The sequence below is a fragment of the Pseudorasbora parva genome, chromosome 9 (genome assembly GCF_024679245.1).
Source record: "Pseudorasbora parva isolate DD20220531a chromosome 9, ASM2467924v1, whole genome shotgun sequence".
Classification (NCBI taxonomy): domain Eukaryota; kingdom Metazoa; phylum Chordata; class Actinopteri; order Cypriniformes; family Gobionidae; genus Pseudorasbora; species Pseudorasbora parva.
The window spans coordinates 30846210-30863744 of NC_090180.1; the positions used below are offsets into that span (position 1 = coordinate 30846210).

Here is a 17535-nt window from a genome sequence, read left to right on the forward strand (position 1 = left end):
TGTAGTTATATCTGCTGGTGGGACACTGTAGATGGGGCCGTGGCTTCATTCAGGATGCTTGGCTGGCTAATTATTTACTAGCAAAGCTGAATGTTCAAACTTGAATTGCTACTATGCTACTAAAATATTTCCAGTACACTCTTAAAATCGCTAAGACTACTTTGGTATAAGGTGCTTGTTTTGAAATCCAATTTTATTTGTATTCTTTTGCTTTTTAAAATAATTTCAGCCAGGCTAGCGAAGTTTCATGTCTTTACCCAGGTTCAGTGACAGACTGTGTTCTGATTGTGTACTACACCTACACCACTCTTTTCACATTTCACCCTGCCACCCACCACCTGAACACAACATTCAGGTGAACATGAGTGTGTGAAGCTGCTCATTCTCCCACGCAGTGAAGGGTCAACGAAAAGGTGACACTGACTCACCGACTGGAGTGTTTGTATATATGCCTGTCTGTGCTCAGAATAGTTGATGCTCCTACAGTACAGCAGATCACTTCTAAGATGCCTACAAATTGCCATTTTGTCATAAAGCTAACTGAATAGATCAATAATCGATTTAATTCATTTTGAATTAATTATGTTAATTTGATGTTAATGTTATTAATATTATCCCTTTTTGTTTCTCCCTCTCTCTCTCAAAGAGGAAGTAATGCTTGCAGAAGAAAACAAGAATTCTGGGAGGTCAGCGTTAGATGGTATGAATTTCACTTTCACTTATTTATGTAGAGTTTTGTTTTTAAATCAGATTTAAACATAAAATTTAAGACTTTTACTTGAAATAAAAAAATCAACTTTGAAATCTTATGTGACAGAGGCCAGCTAGTAGTCACTGTGCAAGTAAACCTCACTCCTCTGACCTCAAGAGATGCTCTAGCGACTGACACTAGAGGTTTTTACCCTTTGCAGCCTTTACCCTCCTTGTTAGAGCGTCTGAGTCTCATGCTGGCGGACCCGGGTTCGAGTCCCACTTGGAGCCGGCAGTTCAAACAGGAGGGCTCAGACTTAAAGACTGCTGTTATTCATTCAATTTGATATTAATAAAAATACATGTATAACCTGTGTAAGAGTTTAAAAATAAATAATGCCTATTTTCTGAAAGTAATGATTTTGAAATGCAGACTTGCTCACTGGTTAAACATTTATTTTTGCAATTGGGAGGCTAATGTAAGCTACAATAAATGCTTCCAGACAGAAACAACATATATTACTTGGATCGCTATACATTCATGATAAGAAACAAGGCCAACAAGTGGTGCCATTTAACCCTTTTCATTTTAGTTTTGAAACGGGCCACTAGCAAGAAAAATGCGAGGCGTCGAGGACCAGGGGAGGAGAAATATTCAGAAATCTCTACAGTTGGTGAGTAAAATATGCCATCTCATTTTTTTCATCCACATTAACTTGACTTGTTTTGCTTTTAGTAATCAGTTTTTCTGTTTGAGGTGCCATTCATCTGTCTAAGGGAAGGAAACATCTATCATTAACAAACATTCCATAAATTCATGTAAATTGTTCAGGCTTTTGAAATACCACTAATGATATTTTGATAGAAAACAAACAGAAAATTTCAACTGATATTTATTCTATGAGACTTTGGATTTCTTTTTTTCTTTCGCATGTCAGGTGGCCCCCGACCAAGGGTCGGCATACGAACAGCAAGACGAGGTCCTGCTGCTTACATGCGGCGCAAGGAGCGCATGTTGCGAATCTCTATTCGTCGCATGGTTAAAACCGACAGCTTCTATTGGATAGTCCTCAGCCTGGTGGGCCTCAACACTATCTGTGTTTCCATCGTTCATCACAATCAACCAGAATGGCTCACCATTATTCAGTGTAAGTGTCTAATTCTCCCTAGTACTGTGAATAAGTGTGCTTTCATTTTTTTTGAAATTTTTATTGGTAACAACGACATAGGAGAAGGCAGCAAAATGCAAAGCATTGCTCACCTCACTTTTATATTTTAGTTTTTGGACCATGTTTTTTTTCAAAGCATCAGCACATAATGAAAATTGTGTCTATATATGCCACAAATTGTACTGCAAATTTTCTAAAGAAACCAAACACATTTCAGTGAATATTTAAGCACTAGCTCATCAGCTACACAGCAATTTCCTGACAAATTATGCTATGTTAAAATATTCACTGAAATGTGTTTGGTTGACAACATCCCCGACTTTAGTATGCCTTCTTCCCCTTTGACCAAGCCAAGTTGTCTGCTAGAAAGGACTGTGTGTGTATGCGTCCAGAAAACGCCAGTCTACAGACTGAACCCCTCTGAATCAGGAGAATATTTAGCAGTTAATTGTCAAGCTATTGCCGAGAAAGTTAACAGTGGCTGTCATCATTGCTTGCTACATCCCCTCGAATGCAAAATCACAGGGTATTTCCCGGTCCTGGAACATCCCTACACTGAATATTTTGATTGCCTCTCTTATCATGCTTTTAACACCTGACAACAAACTCAATCAAGAGTAGAGTGCCAATGAAATAGGTGTGTCATATAAGATGTGCAGTGTTGGTTGTTGTTTTTTTCACAGTATGTGTTATAACCTTTAAAGAATACTCCATTGACCATGAGCTTGTATGGGTACGTTCACACGTGCACTACATTTGCTCTCTGCTTCTCCTCTTGACCTGGGGGCTTTGGTTTCTGCTGTAAAGGAATAAGGATAACAAAAATAGAGAAGTACAGTGCTGATGCGCCTGCTGTTCTTGGAGGAAGTAGGAAAAAAAAGGAAACTAAGTTGGTCTGTGTGGTAAAACAGGACAACTGTGAGACTTACCACCAAGTGGACCCACCAATAAGTGCAATAAATTTAGGCACATAAGCATAGGATGAGCGCAGGTTACAAATATTCAGGGTGCACATGCCATCACGCCCCCTGCTGAAGCTGAAATTTACATCACAAGAACTTTGTGTGAGACATAACGACAAACAGGAAACCAGAGCATACTTGTGGATTAAAGCTTGCCAGACACAAAGTGGCAATTGGTATTATAGCAGCTAACTTAAATCACAACAATCAGAAGCAAGTTTCCCCAAATTTCCATAAGCATGCCTCTATCCCTTCTCAAGGCATCTTTGATCATGTCTACACCAACACACAAGACCAATGTTTATCTTTTTTTCCACCCCCACCTCATGAACTCAGAACTCTCTTCTGCACGTTTTAGACACAAAAACAGTCATGGCATCCATCAAAATGAGGAATAGCCTCACCACTGATTGGTGGACTTGGAGGAGAATGAACTTTTGACTATTGTTAACAGTTGTTAATATAACAAAAATGGCAAAGTGTGTTTTTTTCGCAAAGTTTGCTCATTCAATATTTGTGGAATATTTTATCACAATATCGGTGGTATACTGGTAAACAACGATAAGCATTTCATAAGTTTTATAAGTAAACGCACTGCATATAGGCAAAGAGTTTATATTTACAGTGTTTAACCTTCTTCTTCATAACCTCTGTTGTTCACTCTATCATGCTGGATATCAGCTTCTGGGCCAAATCCTGACTGATGGCAATCAATTTTTGCCTTTTTAGTGCTTGGAGTTTATAGCAAGTTTGTGGCCTTCTGCTCGTCCCTTCGCCTTTTTAGGATTAAGATCTGGGGATTTGCCTGGCCAGGGAATCAAATGGTCAGTGTATGATTTCTGAGCAACTTCAGCACCCCTTTCATTGTGACATGGGGCTCCATCATGCTGAAATGCACAGATCATCATCAAAATGCTCCTGAGTTATTGGGAGAATTTGCAGGACATTTTGTTGCCATTCTTTATTCCTGGCAGTGTTTTTGGGCAGAATTGTGAGAGAGCCCCTCCCTTGGAAGAAAAGCAACCCCACACATGGATGGTCTCAGGATGCTTCACTATTGGTTGGAAAAACACAGGTGCACTGTGTTTAATAATACATGGTGCAGTCAAGTTCTCTTCTCTGGACGAACAATTTTCTAGATGTCCCAAACAGTCGGAAGAGGGCTTCAACAAAGAATAAAGTAACTCTGCAACAGTCTTCTGCTGTACAATCCTTTTACTTCCTGCAGAATTTCAGTCTGTCCTTGATGTTTTTCTTGGAGGCTTCTTTGCTGAACTTCTTGACACCAGGCTGTTGTCCAAAAGTCTTCACCTCGCTGTGCAAGCAGATGAACTCACACCCACCTGCTGCCAATATTGAGCAGCTGTGCACTGAAGGTAACTGTAACAGGGTTCGTAGATAGGAAGGAAGGAGGCGGGAACCGGCGAACATTTAACAACTTTAATTCAAAACAATAAACAAAACGCAAGTAGCGTAATAAAACACAAACATAATAAAACGCGGGAAGCTCCTCACAGACGACTGCCCGCACACACACAACAAAACGTAAACAAAACATAACATAAATACAGGCCTGGTCCTCACTCGTCTTCCATTGTCATCTCTCCTCCTTTTGTGCTCCCGTCACTCTGCCGTGAGACGATACTGGTGTGGCGCGCAGCTGGAACTCATTAGCCCGCTCTCATGGTCCCTCGCCTCGCTGCTTTCCACATTGACATCTGTAGCTGACTAGGAGGCGAAGGACATAGCATTTGCTGGACGCTCTTGGACAATCTGAAGCCTTCATCACTGTAGTTTTACCTCTCTCCCTGAAGTTCATGATAATCAAGTAAACAGTTCTTTCAGGTTCAGTAATCTTCTTTGCTGCCACCAACCTTAAGTACCTCTACAGATGTGTTGCAGAGAATCCTGAACAATAAAATCACTGTCTGGTTTGACAACTGTTAACCACTGCTAACAGAAATATGTTACAGCCTATGTTAAAGGCTGCATGTTAACTGATCCAGCTTTCTTATGTCTAAGACATTCACTTGGTCCCAAAGAAGGACATTACCTGTGTCTGCTCTGTTCTCATAAATGCAAAAATCAATGAGGCTGAGGAACCCATTTTTTTCCGTTGCTTTCAAGCTACCTAACATACGATCATCTTCCTATTCCTTACCTCTATACACTCCTCCCCTGCCCCATCCTGCCCAAAAGAGACTTGTCTTCTCCAAAACACTGCTATGCCTATATACATTATAATTTGGGAAACACTCTGGACCAGTGGTCAGTCCATCACAAAACTAATAAACACTCAAACATTCACACTCTCAATCACCTTAACATCTCCAATTAACCAGAACCACATGTCTTTGGACTGTGAAGGAAAACTGGAATATCCAGAGGAAAACTTAGTTAACTAGTGGGAAATATTCCAGACCATTCCTGTTACCATCTTAGTGTCATTTAGGGTTGCATTTTATCAGATACACTTGACCAATTACTAATATTAGTCATTGAAATTAGGCTTTGTGTAAAGTTCAGAAGATAATCAGTAGACAGCCCCTGGGCTCGTCTAATGCAAGTCAAACAGCCCATGGCATATGTAACTAGAGCGCCATCTGTTACCCGGAAAGAAAGAATTAGCACTGTTTAGCAATAATGGTTGTACTGTGGAAGCTAAACCGGTTTGTCAATTGGAAGGGTGTCCATTCCTGTTCCAGAAGAGCCTGCTTCCTGAAGAGTTTAGCTACAACACAACTGCTTGCTTTTGATGCAGCATTCAGACAGTGACCTTGGACAAGGTGCTTCAAGGAGTTTGTAATCAGACCAGAGCTGAATTGAGCACCACAGACCAGTGCTTCTCAAACCTGTCCTAGGGTCCCTCGGCCACTACACATTTTGTATATCTCCTTCATCTATAGAGCTGGAGCTAAACTCTGCTGGCAGGTGGCCCTGCAGAAGCAGGAATGGACACCCCTGGTCTACGGCGGTGCTTTTCAAGCCTGTCCTGGGAACCCCCCACCACTGAACATTTATCAGTCATTTCAAATTAAGGTTTTGCAGTCTCAACTAATGAGCAGCTGAGTTGATTCAATTGTGTTAGATGAGGGAGACATACAAAATGTGTAGTGGCCGGTTTGAGAAGCACTGGTCTGTGGTGCTCAATTCAGCTCTGGTTTGATCACAAACTCCTTGAAGCACCTTCTCCAAGGTCACTGTCTGAATATTGCTTATGATAAGACAAAAAAAGTCTTAATATTAAACAGCACACTTTACAGCTCTGAAAAGCTAATTTTATTAGGAGACAGTGTAACAAACCACTTTAGGGCAGCATTATGTTTTCCAGTGAAACTGCTGCTAATAAAATGCAAAATAGGCCTGTCAGAGAGGAAAATGCCCCACTGCCCACTCAACTTGTCAGAACTGTTCTGTGTATCGATGACGGACAGTCACTTAATGGTCCCTAGTGGTCTAGGAGTTGCTAAAATTACTCCACACTGCACAACAGGGCATCCAGCACTTTGTAGCTCAAGGCAGGTTGCTTTGTCATGAGGGCTCTGTGCAGCTATCAGTGTTCCTACATTTTTATTTCAAACGAACAAGCACACTTTTTGCACAAAAAAAATCTGCGACATGATGCAGTGGCTACCTGTAGAATAGTACAATCCAGGAAATACACTTAATAGCAACCCACTGAACAGAAAGTGCTATAATTACTGTCTCTATGAATGGGGCTCAGACAGCGTCATTGATTTTAATGGGAGACATTTAGTTTTGATGCTTACTTCCAGATATGGTTGCCATCCGTCCCGTGAAATACGGAATCGTCCCATATTTACAGGCAAAATGATGTGTCCCATATAAAATCAATACGGGATGCGATTTGTCCCTTATTTAACATAGGTCCACACATATTTCAATAAACACATAATGATTTTGCAGTATGGAGAATACTAATAGCAAATATAAAGAAGTCTATTTCACAATAAGTAGTGCAGACCACTGAACTGTACAATAACCAGTAGTAAAGACGCTCATTTGTTTTTTTTTAAAACATGTCGAGTTTGCGTCCACCGCTAGAACGGAAGAGGATCTCCAGATATAGGGTTGAACAGAAAAAAGGTATCAATGGGTCTTCAACTCATGATGAACCTACGGTGAACTGCACGCTTTGCAGAAATGCATTTCAGTTGCTCAGACTGTCTGACTTAAAGCTGCAGTCTGTAAAACAAAATACATTTTTGAGCAAGTACACAACATTATTCAAAACAATCTCCTTACCTTAGCCCCATTCTAATTGGTAAACTTGTAATAATGTGTTATAACAAGAGTGGTATCATGTAGCTAAACTATTTTTGAAAGAGTTCTGACCAAGTCCAACTAAAACCCAACAAAAATAAATTATGAACAAATAAAATATAAATCAACATGAAATTAGTTCATTTGCTGTCTTATATATTCATTTTTATTATATAGTAACAATATAACCAATTTTCCGAATTATCCTGCAGTTTTCTGATGCATCTGATGCAAAATGCATTTATTAATAAGATTAAAATAAACTACAGACTGATGAAAACGTGGGACATTTTCTCAATATGCGACGTGCGGGACAATGGGTGAAAATGCTGTAGCCTACGGTACGCACAAAGCGGGACGGGTGGTCACCCTAGTAAGGATTAGTGTAAAATGCAGGTTAAACTCACAGCACATGCAGTGATGGAGCGCAGCATTCTGAATGGAACCGATGTGAATATCATGTGAACAATATCGCGTGAACAGTGCAGGCGCTTTGCTTGTCTATTTATTTTCATTTCGAATGGTTTTGTTTAAAAGTGGACATTTCAAGCTTTCTATAGCCTACACATGATATATATCATGTCTGTGAGGCAAGTAGCCTGCTAAGTTTTGGTTTATTTATAATGTTGTTGCTGAGCAGCATTTAAAGAGTGAAGCGCGTCTGCATAGAGCGGATAATTGAGCTGAGCGTCCGTCACACCGCTCAGCTCCGCTCCTTACAGGCTCGTTCTCGTCGGTCATTAGATTCAGAACCCAAAAACGGAATGTAGCTTTTGGTCGCGCTACTCCGCTACTTGCTGTATAAAATAGTTAGCTACTGGAAAAGCTACACTGTTTTAAAAGTAACTGAGCTACTGACAAGCTACTGAAAAATGTAGTTAAGCTAGTAGCGTCGAGGCAGACGCACAACTCACGTACGTACGATAACTCTGCAAATAACTGCAATTGAAGGTTTTAAACAGAGATGGCGACAAAAAAGGCAAAACTTACAGACTGCAGCTTTAAAGCATCATGCGATGACAGACACATCCATGCTTCTAAAGGTATAGGCCTATTGTTTTTTTAAATAAATAATAAGTTAACATAGTATTCCATACATTATCAAAGCTTGGCAGACATAATTTTTTATATATTTTTAGACATTAGACAGGTTAATTAATAGACTAATCATTTAGCTAGGCTATATTAAAGGAACACATTGACTTTTTGGGACTTATTCATCATATCCTTCAGAGTTAGATAAGTCCAAACATACCATTCTTATCTCTGTGCGTGCCATAACTCTGTCTGACACACCCACCGCTAGCCTAGCTTAGCACAAAGACTGGAGGTTAAAGGCTCCATCTAGCCTCTCCTCAATAAGTGACAAAATAACACCAACATTTTCCTATATACATATTGTGATTTGTATAGTTACATTGTGTGCTAAGACCGACGGAAAATGAAAAGTATCAATTTTCTAGACCGATATGGCTACTCTTATTCCTGCTTTATAATCAAGGACCTTTGCTTTTTACATTTTTCTTTTACAATTTGCAGACTATGCAGAATTTGTGTTTCTTGGACTTTTTCTTGCTGAGATGTTTCTGAAAATGTATGGCCTTGGTTTCCGTCTGTACTTCCATTCATCCTTCAACTGTTTTGATTGTGGGGTAAGTGCTTCTTTTAGATGTTTAAGTTAGCAGCTATTTGCACTAAGCTATTTGCACTATATTGCTATTTGCACTAAGTGCAAATAGCAATATATTCTGTTTACACTAAGTGTAAATAGCAATATATTCTGTTTACACTTAGTGTAAATAGCAATATATTCTGTTTACACTAAGTGTAAATAGCAATTAGAATCTACACAGTAAAAGTAACTAGATTATATTTATACTAATTGATTTTCTTAACAATTGATGCATATTTACACACTTTAAATTATTTTAAATTACAAACCATTTACCACTTATATAAATAGTGGAAGCTACTATTTGCACATCAGTGCACATCAGAGTGTAACATTATACAGTATGCAATAATAACACAGAGTGTAAATTATTATTTTTTATTATTATTAAATGGATTATGCCTTATTTACGGTGGCCCAGTAGTGCAGCCGTACTAAATTAAACCACAACACATGAAATCGCCACAACACAACGGAATTAAACCATAACTCAAAGAAATCGCTATAACACAACGGATTTAACCCACAGCACAACAAAATCGCCACAACGGAAACAAGGCACAACACAATGGAATCATCACAACACAATGGAATCATCACAACACAATGGAATCATCACAACACAATGGAATCATCACAACACAATGGAAACGAGCCACAACACAACGGAATCACCACAACACAACGAAAATGCTCCCGACTACGAGGGGGCTCTCGGAGTGCAATAAAATTAATTTCCCTTGCCATTGTTCTCTGTAGATTGGCCAGTCTTACAAATATATAAACACTACGATCAGTTTTAAGTGTGCAACCATTAAATATCAACATGAAATATCAATTCAAAATCACCTACATGATTTATAGCTGCATATTTGTACACAAAAACGCTTTTACACGCTGTCACGGCGCTTGATGCCCAAGAGATTCCACAGCTTTGTTGTATTCTAAAAAAACTGACTCAATAATGCACAACATTTGAACATTTAAACAACAACAAAAAAGTCATTTTAATTCATAAAATTATATGTTTCAACCACTTGGTGGAATTGGCAGACATATTTTGTATAACGTATGTATAAGTATAACGTTAAATATGCAGCTATAATGCATGTAGGTGAGTTTGAATTGATATTTCATGTCGATATACAATGGTTACACACTGGTAAAACTGATCGTAGTGTTTATATATTTGTAAGACTGGCCAATCTATAGAGCAATGGCAAGGAAAACTAACTTTTTTGCACTCCGAGAGCCCCCTCGAGGTCGGGAGCATTTCCGTTGTGGGGATTCCGTTGTGTTGTGGCGATTTTGTTGTGATGTGCCTTGTTTCCATTGTGTTGCGGCGGTTTTGTTGTGTTGTGGGTTATATCCGTTGTGTTATGGCGATTTCTTTGCGTTGTGGTTTAATTCTGTTGTGTTGTGGCGATTTCGTTGTGTTGTGGTTTAATTTAGTACGGCTGCACTACTGTTACTACTGGGCCACCGTAGTATGTGATGAAAAAAGGGAGTGGAGCGAGTTTGGTAAAAGATGGATTTAAACTCAGTTCGATTTGTGTCAAACTATCTATTATGTGATTTACCCCTACACTATGGCTAATGTTAACAATAAAGCATCTTCCATAATTTTGTCTGGAAGAAAACAGACGTTAGTGTATATAGCCTCCACTAAGAAAGCAGGCTATTTACACTTAGTCTACGTAAATAGAAACTCTATTGAGTTAAACCTAATCAAACAAAATAGTCATGCAACCCATATGTCTGATGAAATTATCAAAGCATAATTTGATGCGTTTTGTGCAGGTGATTGTAGGAAGTATTTTTGAAGTGGTTTGGGGATTCTTCAGGCCTGGAGTGTCTTTTGGCATCAGTGTCCTCAGAGCTTTGCGTCTGCTACGAATCTTTAAGATAACAAAGTAAGTTCATAACATTTATCCAAGGTATTCATTTAAGGAAGTTTTAGCATGATGGCTGCCAGCAAATGCAATTGACATTTACATTAAACAACATAAAGACATCAGCAGGCATATACAACAGATGTGTCTGCTACGTTCTCTCTCGGATACAAAGCTAAGGTCAAATAATGACAATGTGAAAAACATGTATTTTGTTTTATCAGGTATTGGTCATCCTTACGGAACTTGGTGGTGTCCCTCATGAGCTCCATGAAGTCAATCATCAGTTTGCTCTTCCTCCTCTTCCTGTTTATCGTAGTCTTCGCTTTACTTGGCATGCAGCTGTTTGGTGGCAGGTGAGAAATTGATACTACCAAATATAAAACCAATATATACTGTACTAAAATATGACAAAAAACATTACACCAATTCATTAAAGGGTTAGTACACCCCAAAATGAAAATTCTGTCATTAATTACTCACCCTCATGTTGTTCCAAATCTGTAAAACCTTAGTTTATTCATATTCTGAACACAAATTCAGATTTTTGATTAAATCCGAGAACTCTCTGACCCCTCCAGACCCCTCTATTTAATTAACACTTTCAATCAATCAATCAATCAATCAATCAATCAATCAATCAATCAATCAATCAATCAATCAATCAATCAATCAATCAATCAATCAATCAATCAACATTATTTATTATAGCGCTTTTACAATGACGATTGTTTCAATGCAGCTTCACAGTGTTAAACAGGACAATATTGCAACAAAATTTGATTCAGCTGTACAGTCGTTTTGGAGAAAATGGTGTTATCAGCTTATTTTAATTTATCATATAGAGACAATGTTGGCAGATCAGTATTATAAAATTAAATAAGACCTAATTAATTTTATTTGTATATTTAGTTGAATAACTTGGATCATTTACATTTACATTTAATCATTTAGCAGACGCTTTTATCCAAAGCGACTTACAAAAAAGGGGAGAGTAATAGAAGCAACGAAACAGACAAGGCCAACAACCTGTAAGAGCTGTAAGAAATCTCAATTAATTAGCACAATACACAACAATAATTTTTTATTTTTTATTTTTTAAGACATCTACAACAAAAACTCACGTACCCAAAATGCCGAACACTGGATTTTGATAGCTATGATACCAACCCATTAGGTCTAAGGCTGTTGGATCATAATTTTAGTGTCCCCAACTGAGCAAGCCAAGCCAAAGGCGACAGTGGCAAGGAACCAAAACTCCATCAGGGCATGATGGAGAAAAATAAACCTTGGGAGAAACCAGACTCAGTTGGGGTGCCATGCAGTTCTCCTCTGGCCTATTATTCAACAGTGTATGATTATTATTCTGGCCACATTTCATGTAAGAAATCATATTAGATCGGAATATTCAAAAAAAATTTGGTATCATGCAAAAGACGTGTTTATTGAGGATGGCACGACAAAAACACAAGAATATGTATATTTGAAAGATCGGAGTCGCCGCGCTGGAGACGGGTATATTAAAGATAATGTGCCGGTAAGGCAAATTCAGAGAAGACAACAATTGACACAGGCTCAGCAGACACTCCAGGATGCACTAGTAATGTTCAGGCGCAGGTCCACCATCCGATCCGGACACAGCCTGGATCCGGCCAACTGCAGTAAAGCTTGGGATAAACAGAGAGACTAACGTTAGTGTAGATGCCACTCTTTTTATGATGTAACAAGTATCTCAGGTGTTATGGGAAGTGTTCCTGGTTCGGGCTGACCTAGTTAATGCAGCCTTACAATCAGTCAATTGATTTGAATAATGTAAGTTAAAAATGTGTATGCTATAGTAAAAAGATGCATTTTTAGTCTAAATTTAAACTGACATAGTGAGTCTGCTTCCAGAACAATCCTAGAAAGACTGCATTATCAACTGGCCAGAGTTTTGAGACTGCAATAGACGTGATGGAGTATAATGTGTTAAGAGCTCCCTTAAGTACTGGGGAGCTAAATCATTTAGTGCTTTGTAAGTAATAAGCAAGATTTAAAACATATGCTTGTTTAATAGGGAGCAAGTGCAGTGTTGACAGAACTGGGCTAATATTATCATACTTCCTGGTTCTAGTTAGAACTCTAGCTGCTGTGTTTTGGACTAGTTGGAGTTTGTTTATAAAGCGAGCAGGGCAACCACCCAGTAGAGCTTTACAATAATCTAGCCTTGAGCTCATGAACGCATGAACTAACTGTTCAGCATTTTGCAATGAAAGCATGTGCCTTAATTTAGATACATTTATAAGATGGTAGAATGCAGTTATACAGATGCTAGAAACGTGGCTTTCAAATGAAAGATAAGTATCGAAAAGCACACCCAGGTTCCTCACTGACGACGAGGGCTTGACAGAGCAGTCATCAAGTGTTAGACAGTATTATAGGTTACTACTTGTGGAGCTTTTCTGTCCAATAATTCAAAATTCAGTTCAAGTTCCAGAAAGATAGGAAAAACATTGTTAAAATAGTCCATGTGACTCCATTGGTTTGCCCTTAATTTAATGAAAAGACGAGGATACTTTTTGAGTGCAAAAACAAACAAAAATAACAACTTTATTCAACAATTTTATCTAGTCTGTGTCAGTCTCCTATGCAGTTTACGTTGTAAATATAGAGATTTCAAGTTCTACCCCTTACGAAAGGATAATATATTTACCAATATATCACTTGAAATATATTATAATATATTGTAAATACATGGAATAATATATTGATGGTATTATACAATATATTATATATTCCTGTAATATATTGCAAAATATACAAATGATTGCCGCTTTCATATATTGCAATATATTGGAGAATATAAATATTAAATTCCATGTGAATATATTGCCTAATGTATTACATGATATTTTCCAATATACTGCAATATATTTTTGTTTCGTTTGGGATGGCAGCTGATGCTGTTCATGAGAGCACCACGACGCATGTGTGTGACAACAACGGATTAATAATGCTTTTGCTAGCTTCCTGGGCCTTAAAGTGTTAATTACATGGATGTCTATGGAGTAGTCAGAGAGCTCTCGGATTTCATCAAAAATGTCTTAATTTGTGTTCCAAAGATGAACAAAGGTCTTACGGGTTTGGAATAGCATGAGGGAGAAGAATTAATGACAGAATTTTCATTTTGGGGTGAACTAACCCTTTAAAACATACACTTAAAATAAATGTAAAGGGGAAAAGGACATTTAAAAGGAGCCTCAAGACCTACCTTATAAAGCCTTACAGTCTTCACATACACAAACACAGGTTTGCACCAACTAGTCAACTACTCAACTAGTCCTGCCACCACATGACACTGTGTGTGTGTGTGTGTGTGTGTGTGTTAACTAGTCGATCACATACCCTAATTTGTGCTTGTTCAATGCATGGTGACAACAGAAGGAACATTCCTCTTGTTTCAGAGAAACTGTGTGACATTAGCTTTAAAAATATACCGTAATTGACAGGCCTATATGAAATTACAGATAAACAAAAATAAAGAAAACCCAGAGTGCTTTCACAAAATATAAGTGAACCACACTGAATACACTGAAGACAATAACTTGTGACAATGCGAGCAGCTTGGTTCTGTCAATGGAGATATGCACACTTTCTTTTCCCACCTACATCGTCTCATGCAGACATTCTCTCCACTCTCACACTTTTCATCAATGCACTGCTGGACTTGCCAGAAACAGCAAAGACGCTGTTGCTGCGCGACATGTTGTGAGTGATTTATACATGGTAAATTCTGACACGCTGAATAATTGACTAGTAAAAATGTATCGTTGTGCAAGCTCTAATATATACAAAAATAAAGTGCTATTGACTCACAAGAGCAATAGGTCTGTGCGTCAAGCAATAACAAAAGGTTACATTTGCAGTCAATTATATGGATGCTTACAAAGATGACAAAAACAAATGTAATTTAAGCTAAATCAGTTGAAACAGCCTTTTCTCTTCCACAGGTTCATTTTTGAAGATTACACTCCTACTAATTTTGACACGTTTCCAGCTGCCATCATGACCGTCTTTCAGGTATGCCTCTTCAGATCACTATACTCTGTGCTGTTCTTCATTGGAACGTGAACAATGTAAATACTTTTGATTCTTTTGTTCACCTCATACTCAACTTATGCTGCAAATCTTTTAAACAGTTGGTGAGAATATCTGTATTATAGATATATTGAAGCTGCATAGTGGCTGCCATTTTGTCCATCCGTTTGCAACTTGATTGATGTTTACATCAAGAATGGGACTACATTTGTTGGGATTAAATTAAAAATGATATTATTTAATTATATAATGAATTATATTTTTTCAAATTAGCTCACATAAAGTGCTTACGCCTTAATTATTTCTATTATTTGAAGTGCTCTTTTTGAATTTCTTAATTCAACATAGATTCTTACTGGAGAAGACTGGAATGAGGTGATGTACAATGGGATACGCTCACAAGGAGGAGTGCAGTATGGGATGTGGTCCTCGATCTACTTTATTGTTTTAACCTTGTTTGGGAACTGTATCCTTTTTTAGCCATGACTATTTTCTATGTGAAAAAAATATTTGATAGAATTAAAACATACTAGATGAGGGAAATATATTGCTGTATATGTTGTATATAGTATAATTATACATTTAAGAGTAACAACACTGAGTAATAACAATTAACTACATGTTTTTACTATAGAGTTAGGGTTATACATAGGGGTTTGTTTAGGGTTAGTTGCATTTATTTATGCATAATTGATAGTTATAACTACACTCTAAAAAATGGTGGGTTAAAAACAACCCAAGTTGGGTTGAAAATGGGAAACCCCAACAATTGGGTTGTTTTAACCTAGCAATTGGGTTGTTTTTACTCAGTGACTAGATTGTTTTAACTTAGCAATTGGGTTGTTTTAAGCAAATATTTAACCCAACCACTGGGTTAAAACAACCCAATCACTGGGTTTGTCCATTTTCAACCAAACTTGGGTTGTTTTTAACCCAGCATTTTTTAGAGTGTACAGTAACTACATGTAACGTGTAACAATGACACTGTAAAAAGTGTTACCAAAAAGCGTTGCAAGTTTGAAACATCTGCTCAAATAGTACCTACATTCTTGACAATGCTGTGAAAAGACACACTGCTTAATGTATTCTTGGCTATTGCGGTGGATAATCTTGCCAATGCACAGGAACTAACTAAGGTAAGAGAATTAAACATGACATTGTGCATAACAGTTGTCTAATAAACATGTAAATATAATATGACTGTCACACGTATGCCTGTCTTGTCTGTTTTGGTTTAGCTTGTGTTTCTTCCCAGTTTGGTTAATTAGTCATGTCAGTCACCTGTGCCTTGTCCTTCACCTGCACCTCGTTATCCTCATTTGCCCTGTGTATTTAAACCCTCAGTTTGCCCTCAGTGTTTGTCGGTTCTCGTTTGTATGTAGATGTGAACTGTTGCTGCGTCCCAATTTGCCTACTTATACTATGTCCTAAAAGTATGTACTCTTTTTGTGAAGAAAAGGTATATACTTTTGAGTGTGTATCAGAAAAGTATGCAAGCTTCGGGACATACTACTTCTCCATCTTTAACAAACTCTGTCGCTTAGTTACGAGCATCCCGTCACCGTTTATCTGCCCTGTCAATCATCGTCAGATTCGTCACAGTTCAAATCCTCCACATTCAGTTTAATCTCCTACTGTATCGGAGAGAAATGTAGCCGCTCGTTGTTCTGCCATGTGTGGGTCTTTGTGTGTCAGAGATCTCCTTATGGGTTTGCAGTTTAAATATAATGATGCATTTAAAAGTTAATGGCCAAACGTGTCATTAAAAAAGTTCCCAATGCTGCTGCAGGTGAAATATAATGTGGACAACACTGAATAAATATATTTTTGTCGGGTTAAATATTGATAGTTGGTGACTCAAACCCCTTTATCTAAACTTCTCTACTTAACCATCGAACTCGCACATCCGTCATGTTTGTAGTTTTTTAACGCTTTTTATCCACGTTTGTAGTTCTAACCGAATCCTCGTCCAACTCGCAACGGGTTGTGGGCTATATCATCCGTTAGAGTGCCCATCGATCCATACTACAAATTCGGACCGGAAATAGTAAATCATCCTGGAATCTTTGGAATACTCTATTCAACATACTACGATTTGGGACATACTAATTATATTTTCGAATACTATTTAGGATGGATAGTATGCGAATTGGGACGCAGGAAGTGTGTTCCTGAGTTTCCTGATTAAATACCTGTTTCCTGTTGTCCTTCGTCTCTGTGCACTTATCTACTACACACATCTGTAACAATGACACTGACTTTGCTCTAGAAAATGATTTATAAAATAATAACATTATGTATGTTTCTCATTAATATACATTTAAATAATGTATCCAGTGCATTAACTTTTGTGTGAATTTTTTTTTGTATACCATTAGTATTTATGTGTTTAAGAAATACTAATGTATAGTATAACAGTAACAATGTTTTTAATGCTAGTTCATAGTGTATTCTGTTATATTGAAGAGGTATACTTTGTGTTAGGAAGAAGAGGAGGAGGAAGAAGAGTTCTTCAATCAGCGTTATAAAAGCAGAGAATTCGGCCTCTCAGAGTAAGTGTTTTTTTTTTTTTTGCTCTGTCATATGCTACTTTTCAAATTAAGGATGCTGTTTCATATCATGTATTAAGAAGCTGGTAAGAGAAAGCCTTAAAAGTAACTAGCAAGAATTTGTTATTGACTGTTGCAAATCTTCTTGTGCTTCAGACATGCTTTTAAACCATGATGACACAATGCTACTGTGTACTTTTTCAGACCCATCAAACACATGAACAGAAGTGTCATATATGA

General features: G+C 37.8%; 1 protein-coding gene across 1 annotated transcript in view; it reads left to right on the forward strand.

The window, feature by feature from the left end:
• The window catches only part of cacna1eb (calcium channel, voltage-dependent, R type, alpha 1E subunit b), a 145462-nt gene that overhangs the window by 56133 nt on the left and 71794 nt on the right, over positions 1-17535 (forward strand). Inside the window, exons 9-18 of the mRNA XM_067452214.1 lie at positions 647-700; positions 1284-1364; positions 1629-1838; positions 8645-8757; positions 10578-10690; positions 10894-11025; positions 14659-14728; positions 15095-15212; positions 15815-15882; positions 17231-17298. Coding sequence (XP_067308315.1) covers positions 647-700; positions 1284-1364; positions 1629-1838; positions 8645-8757; positions 10578-10690; positions 10894-11025; positions 14659-14728; positions 15095-15212; positions 15815-15882; positions 17231-17298 — 1027 coding nt within the window. The remainder of the gene's footprint in view (positions 1-646; positions 701-1283; positions 1365-1628; positions 1839-8644; positions 8758-10577; positions 10691-10893; positions 11026-14658; positions 14729-15094; positions 15213-15814; positions 15883-17230; positions 17299-17535) is intronic.